At 36.3% G+C, this 19698-nt stretch overlaps 1 protein-coding gene across 4 annotated transcripts; it reads right to left on the reverse strand.

The window, feature by feature from the left end:
• Window positions 1-15492: 15492 nt before the first annotated feature.
• LOC131046642 (pentatricopeptide repeat-containing protein At3g24000, mitochondrial) lies at window positions 15493-19282 on the reverse strand. 4 transcript variants are annotated; one of them, XM_059214147.1, is made up of 4 exons: window positions 16752-19282; window positions 16558-16661; window positions 16019-16424; window positions 15493-15924 (listed from the first exon to the last, which is right to left on the reverse strand). In XM_059214147.1, exon 1 carries the CDS (start codon window positions 19094-19096, stop codon window positions 16868-16870), a length of 2229 nt encoding a protein of 742 aa, XP_059070130.1. In that variant the 5' UTR covers window positions 19097-19282; the 3' UTR covers window positions 15493-15924; window positions 16019-16424; window positions 16558-16661; window positions 16752-16867. The 4 variants fall into 4 exon arrangements, with proteins under 4 accessions (XP_059070130.1, XP_059070131.1, XP_057836407.2 ...); XM_059214148.1 differs by having other exon boundaries at window positions 16019-16661; window positions 16752-18742; window positions 18835-19281; XM_057980424.2 differs by having other exon boundaries at window positions 16061-16661.
• Between the last annotated feature and the right edge of the window lie 416 nt (window positions 19283-19698).

Genomic DNA, 19698 nt, shown 5'->3' on the forward strand with positions numbered 1-19698 from the left:
GACATTACAAAATCAAACCACTAAATGCACCATATAAAAAATAACAAGGAGGAACATGCATTTACAAATTGACACACAAACTAGGCTATCTATGGATGAATTGTGAGCATAAGATATTTGCATGGTAGCCAAAGGAATATATCTTAATAATCAATTAATGACCTCATACTTCTTGAGGATTTTGATAGGAAGCAAACAAGGAATTTATAGCCTTCTCATTGACAAATAGTCAAAGACAATACTCAAATTAGCAAATGTAATCATGATAGCTAACAAGACTAACAAAAGCATATGCAAATGTTCATGGAGACATTGAAGTGATTAACAATTACACATATTCATTCCTCAAATAGAATGAAGCAATGGAACAATGCAACTAGACTTATACATTCAATATATAGACACTCAACCTACTACAAGATAATAAGACAACATATGAAACTTTTTCTTCTCTTTTTGTTGTACAACTAGTGCCCAACGAATTTGACTTTGAGTAATAAATATCTAGCATTCAACCTCAATAGATAAGAGATTGAAATTCAATTTTTGTTTTATATCACAATATAGACAATGAGATCAGTCATGATTAACACAACAAAAATATTAGGGTTGAGGCCCCACAATTGCAGAACTATCCCAAGCCAACCACCTATCATATCCAATAATAGGTTCACCACCATGTTGAGGAATGAAGAATTTGAAATAAGTGAGTGCACATGACCATGCATAGGGCTTGAAGTAAACTTGTGAATAATGCCCCACCATGAGACATTTGCACAACAACCATAGAAGGAACAAGACCGAACCATTAAATGGTGATGAGGCCACCAACTATTCGTCAATTAGACCATATGAGTTATCCATTTGAAAATAACTTGTAGACTCATACAAGTTTGGAATAGGTGAGAATGAATAGCATCTTGCATGATAGGTGAACATTTCAAGCTTCTTTTGAATATGAGCTATTCATGACTAGGTAAGAAAGATTGGATGACAAACAACATGCAAAGGACAACTTGCATCCAAATACAACTGAAGAAAGGAAAAGGCTTCATACAAATGAGCAATGTCACCACAAAATAAAATACACAACATGTCACCTATAGGAACCCACCACAAAAGCACATATGATCATTGCAACATTTATGACCACAATATAATATATTGAGAGCTAGATTGATCAACATTGCAAGAGAGATATATCACCGCAAGTTAATCATGGACAATCACCAAGGATAACAACCATTGCACCTAAGACAAACACATCATAACTACATAAAGAAACCACGTGGCATTGCATAGAAAATCCCTATCAATGATGCTAACTTGATGGCTTGAATGTACAAAGATGAGGCAACCTTGAGTTATTAAGAATGCCATCATTGCAAACTTAGCAAGTCCAACATCATTATTCCCCGTAGAAGACAAAGATGATAAGAGGCATTCCACTACAACATTAAAATGTGCCTACAATAACACCAATGCCCACTACAAACTAGGAAAACTCATTATGCAATAAGAGATCATCATAACAAATTCAGCAAAGATAATTTATTCGAGGACATGGAGGCACATTAGGACACAAGGAAGCATTGCAATACAAAACAAGGCACCAAAACATCAAAGGAAGAAGTAAGGCATGAAAATAACTTATGAGACACCACCACAACTAAATAAAGGATAACACACTTATGACACTTGCGGTAAGTGAACATAGCAAATCATGACCTATGATGCACATATGAAGGTATCCAAATGATTATGGAGACTAGATCTAATCAAGATTTAAGGCACAAGTCAACAATGTTTATAAATATGAAAGAAGCTGAATAATTTATCAAATAATATACAATTATTAGATATTCATGTTAGTTTCTTGTGAATTTCAACAATATAGTATATAGTTGTCTTCATGTGATCGGTGGTATGTAGAACTCATTCCTAACTTTGTTGTGATTCAAAATTAGACTATATAAGTGGAATGTTCTGTTGTATCAAGTAGCATTCAAGCTAGCATTCCATTATATCTACATTTACTAGTTCAAGACCATGTTCCAATAATTAGAAGGGCCCTAACCTTTTTATACAAATCAAGAAAGATAGTACAACCAACATTAAGGAGCAACAACATCAGACAAGCAGTAAAAAGATTGGAAATTGTCAGTAAGGCAACAACATCACTACTGAAGGGACTAAACACAAGAAGCAAAGGCATATAGCCCATGGACAATAAAGGACTAGCCATATCAAGACGGTTTGAAATCAAAATTTTCTAAGGAGCACTGAACAACCCCTTCTAATAGATTTTTTCAACAAATATCTTTCTTGATTTCTCATTAGAATGAAAAGGAACAAAAAGCTAAGCTTCACTTTTTCTTTCATTCAATTTAGAAAAATCCTGCACAATGATCAAATAATTTGAAGCAACCTAGACTTCCCCAAACCTTTAGATTCCTACACGTCCAACTCCTTTTAAAGAGGCTACACCCCTTTTTTCTCCTAGCTGGCCCCTTTAAAAGAAGGTTGAAAGAAGATCATGTGATTTTTTTTCTTATTGCGAGCACCTTTTGCTTGAACACCTTGCTCAACATGAACTGCTTTGAAGCAACTATTATAGACTACAAGTGAATTCTCAAATACAGCTTGTTGCACCCAAATTCCTAGCTTGGAGGATAGAGAGGTCTCAAACGGGAGAACCTTGTCCACCTCCACAATGATAGTTTAACAAAAAAAGTAACCGCTCTATAAGTTTGATCCAAACAGGAATCTTGTTGACACTTTCTATCTCATGGTCAAAGCCCGGTTCCCATTTCTTGATGAATAAACTTGCCTTGCCAAAAAAGCACGGTTCATTGGAAAGGATCTGTATACAGTCATCACAGTTTGAAAAAGAAATAAAAGTATTTTCTCATTAATAAATCTTCAAATGGCCTCTTGGATTCCATTTCCCCTGAGCCCATTTCTTAAATACATCTATATTTGGTCTTGCTCCCATAAATTTACCAACAAGCGGATGTTCCCACTTGGAAATTGCTTTGTCAATAACTGAAGCAGTGATGCAGAGAAGAAAACTATTACTATCTGCAGTCGGAGCCAGATCCATAGTAGAAAGGGAAGCTATCGAACCTTTGGAAACATCCACCCAAGTTTTCACCGGCCTAACTTTCCCAATACACAGGTGCTTCAGACAACAGACCAACACCTCCAATGCCCAATGCTTGAACAAGATTGACATCAATCTTTGGTGCACCTACCTTGGGATCTAAAGCTCTTTTTCTCCTTATTCCAAGAATACTCAATCATCTTCGTCCTCATCTTATTCCTTGGGAACTTTGCACCCTCCACCATATTAAGATGGCAAGCCTTCCTTTTATGTTTTCGTCTATCCAGGGATCAAAATGAAGGTTGATTGCACTTTTCTCAATGTAATAATTAAATTAAAAATTGGAATACAATTGTTTTTAAAATTTTTATTAATTATTAAATATAAAAAATATGCAATAAATAATACATTTTGATTTCTGGATAGACATTGCATGTTCTTATTTTCATTTATTTTAATTAATATTCTTCAATAAGAAACTTGAATTTGTTCTAATGTAAAGAAGTATTCTTTTTTTAATCGTATGAGAAAGAGAATTCAATAGTTGAGCATCCTAGTTTCACACATCTCAAAATCTTCTTTGGCTATTTCAAGTCACTCTGGATTTTTCATAGCAACTTATTTGACGAGTCTCTTGCTTATAACTAAGGTTTTGAGTCCACATCAGGGTAAGTGCACCAAGATGGTGTGCAAAAAAGTGGAAACCCTCTCAAAAAAACGTCTAAAAACTACTAACGCGAACGGGTTATTTTTAAATTTAAATAACCCATTCATGTTAAGGCTCGTACTATCGAGCCTAAATCCAAGCCAAAACGTGTTCGTGTTTTTTAAATTAAAAAGCGGGTACGTGTTTTTAAAAATAAAAAAAACACATGCGTTATATTTAGTAAGAAAAACACGTACGTGTTTTGCTTACATAAAGTTAGAATAGTAACATGGACTTATATGCAATTCTTTTAGCATTCCCTTAGTTTTTTCAACATGATATATACATAAAATATAACATTTAAGTATAAGTATATTTCTTATACTTTAAGTTATATTTTATATATGTATTGTTAGGGTGTTTGAGTGGTTTCAGAATTCTAAGAGTCATAATGGAGATTCTAGGTTTTAGATCTTATAATTTTTTAGACTTAGTCAAATTTTAGTAATCAGTGGGCTTATATCATCATTCACTTGCTATCTCTCTACGTCGCGCTCTTTGTCTCCCCTAAGATCTAGACCTATCTATTTTGTTATCTCTCTCCTTCTCTCTTCACCTCTCTCTATCTCACTCTCTCCTCTCTCCCCAAGCTCTAGATCTTATAATTTCTCAGACATAATTGAATTTCAGTAATCACTAAGCTCTCTCTCTCTCTCTCTCTCTCTCTCTCTCTCTCTCTATTTTACTCTCTTTATCTTCCTCCATCTCTAAATCTATCACTCCCTCCTCTCTCCCATCTTTCTATCTCACTCTCTCCTCTCCTCCAAGATTTAAACCTATTTCTCACCCTTCTTTATATCTCCCCTATATTCTATAAATATGTGACACACATTCTCTCCTCTCTATCTAACCTCTCTACCCTCCTCCCCAAATCTCTCTCTCTCTCTCTCTCTCTCTCTCTCTCTCTCTCTCTCTCTCTCTCTCTCTCTCTCTCTCTCTCTCCCACCCTCCCACCCTCCCATGCTTTGACTTTACTTCCCTATCTTCCCTCTCCCTTTCGCCATATACCTCTTCTTCCCTTCCTCCCTAGCTCTATTCATCTTCATAAATCTTGCTCTCTACTTTTGTCTTTCTTGCTTCCTCACTCCCTCCTTCCATATCTATTTTTCTTTATCTCACATTGTTTATCTCCCCTCTCCTTCTCTCTACCTACCTCTATTTTCAGCCCTCACTACTTTTAACTCCTCTCTCTCTCTCTCTCTCTCTCTCTCTCTCTCTCTCTCTCTCTCTCTCTCTCTCTCTCTCTCTCTCTCTCTCTCTCTCTCTCTCTCTCTATATATATATATATATATATATATATATATATATATATATCACCTCCACTTCTATCTATCTAACCTCTCTATATCTCCCTCCTTCTCTTTGCACTTCTCTCTCTCTCTCCATCTATATAGGTATTTAGATAAATAGTTTATTGGGGGAGTGCAAAAAGGTACCTTTAGATATAGATAAGTAGAGAGAAATGAAAAGAGAGAGAGGTGCAGATATAGGGAGGGAGAGAGAGAGAGAGAGAGAGAGAGAGAGAGAGAGAGAGAGAGAGAGAGAGAGAGAGAGAGAGAGAGAGAGAGAGAGAAGTGGTAAGGGAAGGTTTGGGAGATAGAATAAAAGATAGAAATATAGGTCTTGTAGGCAGGGAGATATATATAGAGAGAAAGAGAGAGAGGAAGAGGGGAGATAATGATAAGTTGAGAGGGGGATAATAGATAGAGGTGGAGAGGGAAGGAGAGAGATATAGATAGGTATATATAAAAAAGTGGAGGGGAGACTTGGAGTGAGGGAGAGAAGGAGAGGTATTTAAAGATAGGTTAGGTAGATAGAGATAAGTAGCTAGAGAGAGATATTATGGAGATGGAAGGAGAGAGGGAGAGAGATAAAGGGAGATCTTGAGAGAGAGAGAGGTGAGGTATAGAGTATAATGGAGGGAAGGAGGTAGAGAATTAGGGGAGATAAAAGTAGATAGGGATGGAAAGAGAGGTAGGTAGAGAGAGGGAGAGGAGAGACAAAGAGAGCACGAGGGAAGATAGATACCCATAAAGAGAGAATAGATAAATACATAAAGGGAGAGGGGACATAGAGAGTATAGATAAATGGGTACTTGATAGAGAGGTGGAGTAAATAATACCTCTCCTTCCTTCCCTCTCTTTGAATACCTCTCCTTCTCTCCCTCACTCCAACTCTCCCCTCCACTTTTGTATATCTCACATGTCTTTATCTCCTTCCCCCTCCACCTCTCTTTATCTATTTCCCTCCCTTTCAACTTATCACTATCTCCCCTCTTCCTTTCTCTCTTCCTCTCTCTATTCATACATCCCTCCCTCCTTCCCTCCACCTCTCTACTTACTCCTCAAGACACTATATGACCCCTTTTAACATCCTAGTACACAAAATGACCCTTTAGGACACCATATGACCCCTAAGGACACCATATGACCACTTAGGACAATACAATGTCCTAAGGGGTCATATGGTGTCCTAAAGGGTCATATGGTGTTCTAACACATGTGTGGCCCCTTAGAACCTCATATGACCCCTCAAGACACCCTATGACCCTTTTTAACATCCTAGTATGAACAACATGACCCCTTAGGACACCACATGACCCCTTAGGACAATATGATGTCCTAAGGGGTCATATGGTGTTCTAACACATGTGTGACCCCTTAGGCCCCATATGACCCCTCACGACACCATATGTCCCTTTTTAACTTCCTAATATGTACAACATCACCCCTTAGGACACCATATGTCCCTTTTTAACTTCCTAATATGTACAACATCACCCCTTAGGACACCATAAGAGCCCTAAGGACACCCTATGACATCCTAAGGTGTCATATGGTGTTCGAAGGGGTCATACGATGTTCTAATACATGTATGGACCCTTAAGACCCCACATGACCCCTAACAACACTATATGACCCCTTAGGACACCATATGACCCCTTAGGACCATATAATGTCCTAATTGGTCATATGGTGTCCTGAGGGGTCATATGGTGTTATAACACATGGTCCCCCCTTAGGACTCCATATGACACCTAACGACACCATATGAGCCCTTAGGACACTATGTGACCCCTCAAGACACCATATGACCCATTAAGACACCATATGACCCCTAACAACATCATATGACCCCTAACAACATCATACGACCCCTAATGACACCATATCATCCCTTTTAACATGCTAGTACACGCCATGACCCCTTAGGATAGCATATGACCATATGGTGTCCTAAGGGGTCATATGGTGTTCTAACACATGTCCTAATTCTAGTAGCATAATGATGTCTCAGAAAAACTGCAACCTGTCATACAAAATACTCTAAGGCACTAAGTATTTATAGAGGTCGCACATGAAGAGTAGGCGCCCATGGCTTCCAAAACCGTCTCCAATGCTTAGCTGGTAAAGTGGTGTCCAAAACAACAAGTTATCATAGATAAGACATATTGCATATAGTAATTTTTGAAACCAACACATGTTTCTTTACAACGGTCAACTTGCCACATGCAAGGCACCTCCTATGTAGCAATTGCTAAATTAAAAATAGGTGTTTCCCTTTGCACATAGTCCACTATCAAATCTGAACTCTTACACATTCCTAACGTGAATTAGAAACTTCCACAATTAACTCTTACAAATCATAAAATTACCATAACAGGTTGCCATAATTTGTCATACAACCGACATAGCAAATTATGACACTTGTCACCTAAAATACAAGTCCTCCAAGGAGGGCACCAACTTATGAGAATATAGGAACTTTGTCATACTCATCACCCACGACATAGTATGTTGCCTCAGCAAGGGATCCCACAAATTGACACGATAAAATTGAATTTAGTAACTTGGGATATAATATATATGCATCAATCAACAAGTCTTTCCAAGTCTCTTCACATCTTAAGTCTTTGTAGAAAAAGTGTCTTGAGGCTCTACCAAACATGATGATGCTTCCTTCTTGAGGTACAAATTTAACTCTTTCCTCTTTATATACTCCATTGAAAAGCGTGGTTGAGGTCACCATCTAAGGTGATGAAATCACTTGTTAGGCCTCTTAAAGGGAAATGAATCTAAGTACTTTTGATCTCCAATATTTATTTACAATATGAGAAGAGAGCATATGTACTTCAGACACTTGGATAACACAGCAAAATAAAACTTGAGAGTGCTTTTGATCTCCAAGATCACTTTGCAACGCAAGGAGAGAGCATACAAACTCTAAAAGTTTTTCAGACATAACAAACAAGTTAATTCCCTTTAGAAAAATAAAGTGTACCTAATTTAGTGAATTGATTTGGTTTTTGACATGTGGAGTTGCAAGAATAATGATTAACAGTTTCAAAATGATTTGTCTTTGACAAGTGTGAAAGCTATAAGAAAACAAAAAGTGCAAAATGATTAAACATTGCAATTTTTTTGAGAAAGATGTTTACCCAAAACAAAATGCATCAACGAACTCTTCACAATTTTTCTATGTAACTTCAGAATCAATCACTCAATTTAGACTTTGTATATGAAAGTTACATCCATTTAAAGTTTGAAAAGAAGGGGTACGTTGGAACAAGTATAACTAAAAAATTGAAAGAAATATGGAAGAAAGGTTTGTGTCACTATAGAGTGCTTTGAAACAACCTTCTAACAATTGCAAAGATTCAAAAAAATGATTAACAAGGTGCAATTGGAAAGGTTTTAAAAAGAGGGTCCTTTAGCCCCTAGGGTGTTGGAACTTGGTACCCATGTGATTAAGGGATTCTATTAGTTAGTGACTTGATGCCCAAGTGCAACGAAACTCCTAGTCACCCATGTGATTAGGGTTCTAGAGCTCGTAAAAAAAGAAAAAATTAAACTATATAACCAAACTATATAAATAAAATAAATTTAAAAACCTAAATCTAAATTTATTGACACATGAAATTTTATGAACAAATAAATGCTACAATTGACTATTATATAGTACATGTTGATGTATATACGCTTGAATATATATATATATATATATATATATATATATATATATATATATAGACACACACACACACATATATACATGCATACATATGTATATGTATGTATGTGTCTGTGTATGTGTGTATATGTGTGTGTGTGTATCCTTCAAAATACACATATGATTCAATGTGTATATTTCATAAAAAATATGAGTCCTTGCATATTTTCTATGGCACTTGCATTGATAACATAATGATTCAATAATTAGGGATTTCGAAAATGATTCGTGGATGGATGGCTTAGATTGAGATGTTTGGGTAGTTGAAGGATGAAGGAGATTATTGGGATTTGTAAATTGATTTATTATTTTTTTAAATATGGTTATAAGATGAGTGGTGAGGAACCAAAGGAATTTTTGATTTCCTTTATCCATTTTTGAGTGATTATGTGATAAAAGGAGTATTTAATCAATAAATTAATTAAAACATGTTTGTGAAGGGGACTATTAGGGCATAATGAAATATTAGGATAAATGATAGGATTAGACCTTGAAATTAAGACAATTCAAACAATGTAATAAATTAGGATGATTTAGGGGATAATTAGGATGACAAGGGTTAGAATATTTAGAATGCTTGATGGATAATTTGGATGATTTAAGGATTATGACTTGGTGTTTAGGGTAAGTTTCAAGTGTTTGCACGTAGTTTTGAATATAAGGACTAGGTTTTGCTAGGGTTTGTCAAATCCATCCCGGGAGTATAGGTGTTAAGGATAGTTGATGATCCATAACAAGGATTTCATTGCTAAGTTAGTGTTTTGTATCCTAAATGCAAATGTTCACCTTTGACTTGTTAAGATCTTTTTTCTAGATCTATTTATGGACATGATAGTGCCATACATCAACCAAGTGGGAAGGACAAAGGTGCAAGTAGCCGAGGTTGAAGGTGTTGACTCAATGTCATCTCCAACATAATGGGAGGATTTGCTAAATGTGTTGGATGATACAAGAAGTGATATTTAGATCTTGAGGAACTATTATAGTTACATTGGTATACTTATATAGGTGTAATGTACATCAATTTTATGGTGAGTTGGAAATTGGGAGTGATTATACTATCCCCTTATTTTATGGCTCCTTTGTATACCAATTTCAAATTTGTTGAGAAGTTTTTTATGGTTTAAGATTTCCCATTCTGGTTAATAATTGTTGAGTTCAACCTAGAAATGAAAATATATCGTGGGTGGATACTAGCCAAGCATCACATGCATGGTGGTAGGGCAAGGTGGTGATGTTATAGTCACTAATTTTTATGTTGTCGTTCTTCTCTTGGATTGTTGTTAGGTTGTAGGGTTTTTTGATAGTACTATGTTAGTTTTTATCTTTTATTGGTTGTTGCTAATATCTTTGTAGTGTTGTTAGCTAGTGTTCATGGTAGATGTTCTTAACAATTTTATCTATGTTGTTGGTTTTCTATTCAAACTTCCCTTTCATGGGTTGAATGCTCTATAGAACCTCCATTAACATATCGAAAAAACATCCATGTATCTTTGGTAGAAGTTGCTTCACCCACAAAATTGAATCCAATCCATCCAACTAACATCTATTGGGTTCATCAATTAGAAGAGATTACTCTTTAGATCTTGATGTGACTACAATAACTATACCTTCCTAATATGGGCAAGATTGTTGATATTTTACGATGCTTTTGAGAATATTTTTTTTTAACTTAACCAATACCTAAGTCATGACAAAAAGTACAAAGATAAACATGTCATGTTTACAATATTTAAAAGAATTGGATGAGTTAAGATTTCAGAAAACTTTTATCATACAAAAAAATCTTAGAAAAAGGTAATCAATGGGTTATCTTGACTATAAAAAATAATTTGACAAGATTGAAATTTAAAGAAACAAAAAATGATCCTCAAAAGATAAGTCTTACATAATTAAGCCAAAGTAAACGATAGATTTAGAGGGATCAGGAAATAATTCATTGTCCAAAAAAACAAAGACACTCAAATGATCCCTTAAGAATTCAAATGACAAGAAAAGGCTAAAAACTTTCCTAAATGTTCAATTGCATTTCAAGGAAATATATATAGTGGAGCAGAGATAATGAACATGTATCATGACAAAGGAAATAGAAAGAGATCATTTTAATGGTCACAAATAACCAAGGTTGGTGAAAGACATTTAATATTACATTTAGTTACAATATACAAAGGTGCTCGGGGAAAAGAAACCTTGAGCTAAAAACAAATTAAAAAAGAGAAAGAGAAGCACAAGATTGACTACACTTCAAGAAAAAATAGATGGGAAGAAGATAGATTTGGAGGTAAGAGAAACAAATTTAAGAAGAATGAGAGAACAAAAGAACCAAAGTTAAGGCCATTGTTGATAAATGTCCGTGAATATAAGGTCATATGGGACTATGTTCTATGCACATTTGTGTTTATCTAGGATTAAAAGCCAATCCCCTAGATTCCTTTTTCTTCTAGTTAAGAAATAATCTACCGTCATAAAAATAGTCATTATGTATTCTTTGAAGTGTTTTCCTACAAGAATTGTAAGATGTTTTTTCAATAACAAATGTAATAAAGATTTAAAAGTCTTGTGAAGGAAATCGATTATTTTAATTTGAAGGTCATTTTCTCAATCTTGTGAAGGAGAAAGCACCCTTTGGTAGCTTGTGGCATTAAATGTGATGCTCTATACAAAAGATGAGAAATGAAAACATGCTTTCTTATCATTGTCAAGTTAGGAACGATACAAATTATTAGCAAGAAATTTGAGGGACACAGATCGGAATTTTGAACCTTAATGATTTTCTAGTATTGTAGTCTTTATATCTTAGACTTAGTCCTATTAAAAGAACATGGAATTAGATGTAGATAGAAGATTAGTTGTTAATCAAAATAAGAACACACAAAACCTAATATATGAAAACTCCAAAAGTATTTGATTTCATTTATATTAATTGATACACAATACATATTCTTATAAATCTATATATTCATATATACATTTTTTATATCTTCTTATACTTCTACTCTCTATTCTATTCACTAATCACTTTTCTGTCTTTTACTTACTTTCTACAAGTGAATGTATCTCTCGATATACTGTATCTATCACATGGGATATGAACCTTACAAAGTATTCCTAGCCTACATTCTATGTTCCAAAGCTCATAGTTAGCGAAGTTCATGCAGTAAGATGCAACAAGATCTCTGGAACTCTATCTGCACATCCTATTCCTTGCTAACATCATCCCCTCTTCAAAACTGTGACTTGTCCTTAAGTCAATCCTGCTACACTACAAGAATGTCTTTGTAGATATCTTGAAGGGTATCAAAATTGTCATCACACTACTTTTTCACCAAGTGAAGCTGATTGATGTGAATCTGGATCTGCACCATATGTTTATCTGCTTCTAAAATCGTTGTAGGTATCTGGATATCCTATGAGAAGTGTTGGGCCTCCAGTAGGATATTGATAATGTGAGATAACCTCAGTTTGACAAACTCTCTTAATTAGTGGAACCAGTTTTGGATTTTCTCTCTCTGCTCCTATAGCTGTTGATATTGATAATGTAGGTCTTCAATGTCTACCCTTTTGTGGTCATCCATATCTTTCATGGCATCATAGTCCCAGGATCTTTGAGTAATTTTCAGGTCCAAGGTGTCCATTTAAGCTTTTATGGGGGCAACAGTAGTTGGCCACTATGAGAAATATTGGTATAAATTATTGCTTTCTCCCTCTGTATTCCTAACTATGCTGATGTGGTTTTCTAGTGTAGATTGGGAAGCAACACAACTTTTTTTTTTTTCTTCATCCATTTTGGCTTTTTTGGTGCTCTACTGTTGTTCGATGGTCTCCTTTTATAGGGTAGTGTCTTGAAGCACTCCATTTATCAAAATCATTAATTTATGTATGTACAGTTTGAGTTGATCTAGTGGTGGAGAACTTGTGCTCTTGAAAGAAAGGTCACAAGTTCAAATCCCACAAGGGGGTAAGGTATGTATGCCTCGTTTGTAGTGCAGTTAGGTACTCTCGCAAGGAGTACTGGGTAGTCCCATAGGACTCTAACTCATCTGTAGACCCATACATAGATGGCTGGCATAGTGGACTATAAAAGACACTTTTACTCTTTTATTGTACCAATAAATCTTTAAGATGACAGAACTTACCCTGTATCTCTTTCACCATTTCTTCTATTTGATTTGAGTTCTCTACATTTTGCTTAAAGATTTCGTCTAGGGTTGTTTGGTGAAAAATATCCCCTAGTTGAAATTTCTGCAAAAAGGAGATGCTTCCTTTGTCCATTTGTGTTCCTACAATTGGCAACTAAAATAGTTGTAAGGACGCCACTAGTTGAATCTGCTTGTGCCTGGCCAAGAAGTCTTTTATAGGCAGCAGAGGAGATGTTGTAGAGGAAGGTGTATCAAACTGGGGAGGTTGACATGACTGCTCTGAGGAAGTTGTTTTCTATTTTTCTTCTTCCTTGTGGAGCTATTGGTACGCTTTTGTTGTTGCTTCTGAAATCTCCACGTTTATCATTTGAGTGACCTCCAGTCGTTCCAACATCAATTTCATTATTTGTTTGGACTGGAGTTCTTTTTCTTGTAATTCTATCACCTTTTACTTCTGCAAAAGTGTGATGGCAGGGGCTATTGTTTGAATGGCAAAATCTTTTAACTTTTCTTCTTCTTCAACTACTTTCTCTTGTCAGAGCTTAAGTGCGGTAGCCAAAGGGTTCAAATGCTGGTTCATGAGGTCCTCTAGTAGTCTAGTGTAGTATTAGAGGTTACCATATATCTTATTAGTGCCTTTTCTACTGTCTCTTTGTTTGCAATGGCCACTCCAAAATATCCTTTCGGTATAGGCCACTATATAACTGGTCTTCATCCACTAAAGTATTTACTTTACGGATTGATGTGTTCTTTGGTTTCGACGTTTCCTCTAGTATTGCTTTCCCTTCTTAGTCAATATTTGTCATTTGTGGTTTTGCTTCCCCTTGTGCCTTTTCTTTCCTCCTTGGCCTCTTCTTCTCTGCACTCAATCTTAGTAAGGCCTCTATTGCTTCTTCTTTAGATGATTCTTTCTTTACCAGTGTGGTTGGCAATCTCCTCTTCCTTGACTGACTACTTCCTTCTTGGGTGGGCTCTTTGGAGGGAGTCTCAGTTGTAGTCTTTTGGACCTTCTAGGCTAGATTCACTCTCCTCCTTCTCCTCTTAGTGGTATCACCCACTTCTCATGTAGTTTTTCTTCATTTTTCTCCAAATGTTCTGCAGACTTTTCTTTAGCAACGGAGTCCATGTATTCTTTAGCTGTAGGGTGTCTCTCTGCCTTAGGGTTCTTAGGTAGACAATAATTTATTCGCATAGGACTCTATATTTGAGTTAGTTAGCTCATAAGGTAATGCTGATATCCACGAGGTTTGAGGTTCTATGGACCCTACATTATCGTATAGTCTTGTCCACTTGAAACACAAGATTATTTGGATACTTCTAAACCATAGAATTTGAGATTCTCCACCTGTTTTGAATTTTCTTTTGAAAAGACTTAAAAGAACCCCCAAAATACTTGTGTGAAGGTATTGCCATCCATGAAGTGCTTAAATTGATATTGCACTTAGGCTGCAACTGGTCATGTAGATCCCACACTTTTCCAGCATATGAGGGTAACACATTCACAAAATAAAAAGCTGGACAAATATGTAGAGTAGCATACCGAAAGTTATAACCTATGCTCTTTTTCTGGGTTGCGTTCTCTAGTAGCTCCACTCATAAAATTTTGCATATGTTAAAGTATAGAAGTAGCAATGGCGGAACCCTCTCGGTCGGTGAAGTAGATCTTATATGCAATCACCTTTGTTGTGCATTTGATAGTTAAGTTGGTGATTTTGTTGTTGACGAAGCTCCTCCCATCAAAGGTAGCCCTAGTGAGCTTCATGACCCTAACAGTTTTGATAGCTTTATCTTTCTTTGGGGGAATCGCCTGTTGTGCTAGCAGCTCGACAATAGCTTGAATTGACTCCTTCATAATCCAATGAGGTTTGTCTAGGTACAAGTACTTGTCATGCAGTCGGCTAAATAATAGGCATATCTATTAATCTTTCTTGTAACTTGGGATTTTGCATGACAGTTTGTCCTTCTCAAAATTGCTTGTCTTCAAGCATTAAATATGATGCCACAACAGCATGCTTTTTGTCAAAGTGTCCAAAAGAGTCCCAAAAAGAGGGTGAGACGAATAGTTGTGCATAAGGGGCCCCCATACTTGTGCAGCTGATGTGGCATCACATGATTGATTGCTTTTTACAACTGAGTGTACAATTCATTTAATTATGGGTATTAAATTCACAACTATTGATACAATGTTGAAAAAAAAATTGGACATTAAATCAACAACTGCTAACACAACAATAAAAACACGCTCAACTGCTAAATCCTCTCCCCTAATTTCTCAACAGTTGCACAGTGCAATCTTGATAAGACATCATAATAAAATACTGACAACTGAAATTGATTACATAACAAGAACTACGATTATGCTTTATTTTGTTAGCATGTTGAGATTTTATCCTTGAATTTTTTAAATTATTTGCAATACCCATCCATTTGAACTTCTTGAGGTACGAGTGTTCCAATCTTCTGAAAAAGAATTGAGCCGTGGGTGGAAATTTTCAAAAATAGCATGTAATAATTCATTGTTGTTGCATGGTTGCTGCCGATAAAAATATTAATTTATTTATATCAATGAATGAACTACTGTATTGTGGATTTTTTTAAATAGGAGTAAGCATACAAAAACTTGGAGAAAAGAAATCATCACTTGAAAACTCTCCTCATCAGTTCCATGTAATACGAACAGTGAAAAATCAACTGTCTCACCCATGAGTTGTGAAATGGTCTCTTCAGTAACAGACCGGGGAGATGAACCAGGCAGAGGCTAAAAACAGATTCTCACGGAGGTCAGAATTACCTGGAAATTACTATTCATTGAATAACATATATCAAAATGTTAATCTTGTAAGAATCAATGTTGTCGGATAGCTTCGTCACATCAAGGTTGTTTAGAATTTCTGAACAGATAGGTTCAAGTATAAGAGCTAATTCGTATCTTCTGGAATGGTCTCCAGTTTCATTGCAACGGTGACCTGTCAAATGGTATGAATGATCAATCAAAATCCTCTGATGATGCCTGAGACTTAAAACATCAACAATCCAATAAAAGTAGTGGACGCAGCTTACCAATATTTAGAGAAATGACACGGTGAATTGTTTTTAACGCACCTCTGTCTCAAAATCTTTGAATCGATGGAAGAATTCTTTTAACTCAAATTCTGTTCTCCAAATTAAACATCTGCAATTCAGCGTAATTAGCCAGAAGAATGAATGATAATAGTAACTCTTTATCATGGATATGCAATAGCCGCTCCTAGAGAATCAGTCCCTCTGTGTCGATCAAGTTGAGTATAACAAGGCAATGATAATTTGTTAAGCTCATATGGGAGACACTCTCTAGACCTCTGTTTGAATTTTGATTTGGTGTGTCATAAATCCTCAGTTCATCGTAGAGACCATCTAAGGAAGAGTATGGCATACTAGATTGTCATTTTATATCAATACTAGTGCATTCAGTCTACAGGAGAAATTCCTGCCAAAAAGATCATGGTCTGTAAGTTCTCGAACATCTCACGTGTTGGACACCAGAATGCGTCCAGTCTCTTTACATGATTTCGAATATAACAAACCAAGTTGAAAATTATGGATCCAAGCAAAATCAGTACTTGAAGGCTGCAAAAGTCCCCAATTGATTTGATGTTGTCTGGCAACTTGTGGAGTTCCTTCCAAGCAATTCTTGAAGTCTCCAAGGCAAAACCAGTTGTTTCTCCTAAGATTTTTATGAGATATTAGTTCTCTGACAATCTAAGAAATAGAGAACAAAGAATTATTGAGATCCCTAATGCTAAAAACAGGTTACCTGCTAAAAAAAATCCGTGGTGGTGAACAGTTTTGTTTCAAACTACAGATGATTGATTCTCAAATCAAGAACAAAGAGTAGAAGACAATGAATTGGTCCTCTGTTCCCTTGCATTGTCACCAGTAATCTCCACAAGAACACTTCCCATCCTTGAAATGATGGAAGCGGTGCGTGTCTCTCAAAACGATTTCCCGATTGACAATCTTGGATATGAACTTGGTGGCAGTGTGGCAATCACCACATACTCGGAGATTCTTTACAACGTGGATAGTCGTCCCCGGAGGCAAGCTAATAATACCGAAAGCAATGGCCAATTTCTCACTGTGGTGGCCAAGAAGGCGTTGCTTCTGCTCTTCCTCAATATCATGCAAGACAAAGTTTGTATCTGGTACGTACCCTGCTGTCTTCATTTGTAATGCCAACGTTTCTAATGTTTCATGAATTTTCTCTATTTGTGGGTGTGTTTTGTCTCCTACAATAAACTGATGCACCCTTTTTTGGACCTCAATCCAACTGCAGCCCGGCTGCTTTTTAACTCCTCTGTCTTTCATCAAACTTCGCACTTTGGCAGCATCTTTCCACCTACCTGCAGCAGCATATATATTTGACAGCAAAACATAAGGTGCTGGATTTTCGGGGATTAATTCAAGAAGATGTTCTACTGCTTTTTCTCCCAACTCTATATTGCCATGAACTCTGCAAGCACCAAGCAAAGATCCCCACACTGAAGCATTGGGTTCAATTGGCATTTGGTTGATGAAGTTAAATGCTTCATCAAGACGGCCAGCACGGCCAAGAAGGTCAACCATACAACCATAATGCTCTGCCTTTGGTGCAATGCCATGATCACGAGTCATGGAAGCAAAGTAATGATGACCCTCATCCAAAAGGCCGGCATGACTACACCCCGAAAGAACAACTACAAAGGTGATCACGTCTGGATTTACCCCTGCCTGAAGCATTTGTTCATACAGAAGAATGGCCTCCTTGCCTTTTCCATGCTGGGCGAAGCCTGCAATCATTGCATTCCACGAGGCCACACTAGATTCGGGTATAATGTCAAATATTTTCCGCGCTTCCTCTATTTTTCCACATTTCCCATACATGTCGATAAGACCGTTACAGACAGACACATCCAGTTCAAACCCGATTCTTACAACAGTTCCATGAACCTGTTTGCCCTGTTCTAGAGCTGCCAAACTAGAACACGCCCCAAGAACACCTGCTACTGTGTATTCATCCACATTAATGCCATCTCGTTGCATTTGAAGATAAAGTCTCAGAGCCTCAATACCATGTCCACGTTGTGCATACCCAACAATCATAGCAGTCCATGATACCACATTTCGACAAGGCATCCTGTCAAACAAACGTCGCCCATTCTCTACACTTCCACATTTGACATAAGTATCAACCAGAGCGCTCCCCACAATCACATCCAAATCAAATCCACTATGAACAGCAAGCGCATGAACCTGCTTTCCCTGTTCTAAAGCCATTGCACTGCAACATATTCTCAAAACACTAGCATACGCTGATTGATCCAACTTCACACCCTCGTGGTGCATTTCACTGAACAGCGTAAGCGCCTTACTCCAATTCCTGTTCTGTGCGTACCCACCAATCACTGCGGTCCATGACACCACATTTGGCTCAGACATCCTCTCAAACACTTGCCATGCATCCTCAACAACTCCACATTTCACATACATATGAACAAGCACATTCTGCACAAACATATCCAACTCATATGCATTCTTAATAACATCCCCGTGAACTCTCCGCCCCTCTTGAATCCATCCCATCCTTATGCAAGCTCGGAGTGCGCTAGCCAAGCAGTACTGATCCACATTAACCCCTTCTCTCCGCCGAAACAACCTCAGCCCTTCTAAACAATTCCCATTCTGAACGTACCCAGAGATCATCACAGTCCAAGACACCACATTTCGCTGAGGTATTTTGTCAAACACTTGGCGTGCATCTTCCAAACTCTTGCATTTTGCATACATTATTATAAGATTATTCAACAGAAATGTTTCTTTATCAAACTTATGTCTAATCATATGATCATGTACATTCTTACCTTCTTTCAGTGATTTTGTCTCAATGCATCCCCTCAGAAGAGAAGTATAAATCTTTAAGTCCGGTTGAATGCCTTGTTTATCCATTAAACTCAGAATATCGACAGCTTCATTCACTCTTCCCTGTTTGCAGAGAGTATCGATGTCATCGTTTATGTTAAAATACTTATATGGTGTTGTTGTTTTCGTTATCACGCAGCTGCTAAAGGCAACGGTACAAAAATATTGAATTTTTTTGGGTTTTGATAATTTATGTATCAGCATTGTGTTTGGTAAGCGATTTCTTCATGCCCTTGCCATTTCTCTAGTGGTGATTTTGCTGGTAGCGGAGATCCAAATTCGGATTGGTAAAGCTCGATAAACGTGCTTTTAAGCAAGGGATTGTAAGCAAATTTCCTGGAGATGGAAAAAGAGAGAAAAAATATTGAATTCTAATTTATTTAGTGTGTTTATGAATTGGATTTAGTGAGGGAAATTATACCACAGGGTACATTCTTGTAGGTTTATTAACAAATTTGTTTTAATTTTTTTTTGTTTGATGTGAGTTTTGCATTCAATAAGAATTATAAGTTCACTTGATCTTGGTAGGCTTATTAGTCTTTCAACTTCACAAGCAAACTAAAGACACATTGAATAAATATTTCACTTTGATTTTTTAAGGAAAAATATTTTTAACATTTTAATTTGTAAGTTTTGTATTGAGTTCAAGAAAATGATAAGTTTTTTTTCAGATTTTTAATAATTATTTTTTAATTTATTGAGTATGTTTAATGATATGTATTTATTAAGTTGATTGAAACAAATTACCATATTTTAATGGAAAAAATAATATTTAATTAAATAATTTATATATCAATCGTTTAAAA

This window comes from Cryptomeria japonica, chromosome 11, assembly GCF_030272615.1.
Source record: "Cryptomeria japonica chromosome 11, Sugi_1.0, whole genome shotgun sequence".
NCBI lineage: Eukaryota > Viridiplantae > Streptophyta > Pinopsida > Cupressales > Cupressaceae > Cryptomeria > Cryptomeria japonica.

What these genes read in the sequence shown, in the direction of transcription:
- LOC131046642 (XM_059214147.1), bottom strand. Translation starts at nt 19,096, where the DNA reads ATGCTGATACATAAATTATCAAAACCCAAAAAAATTCAATATTTTTGT.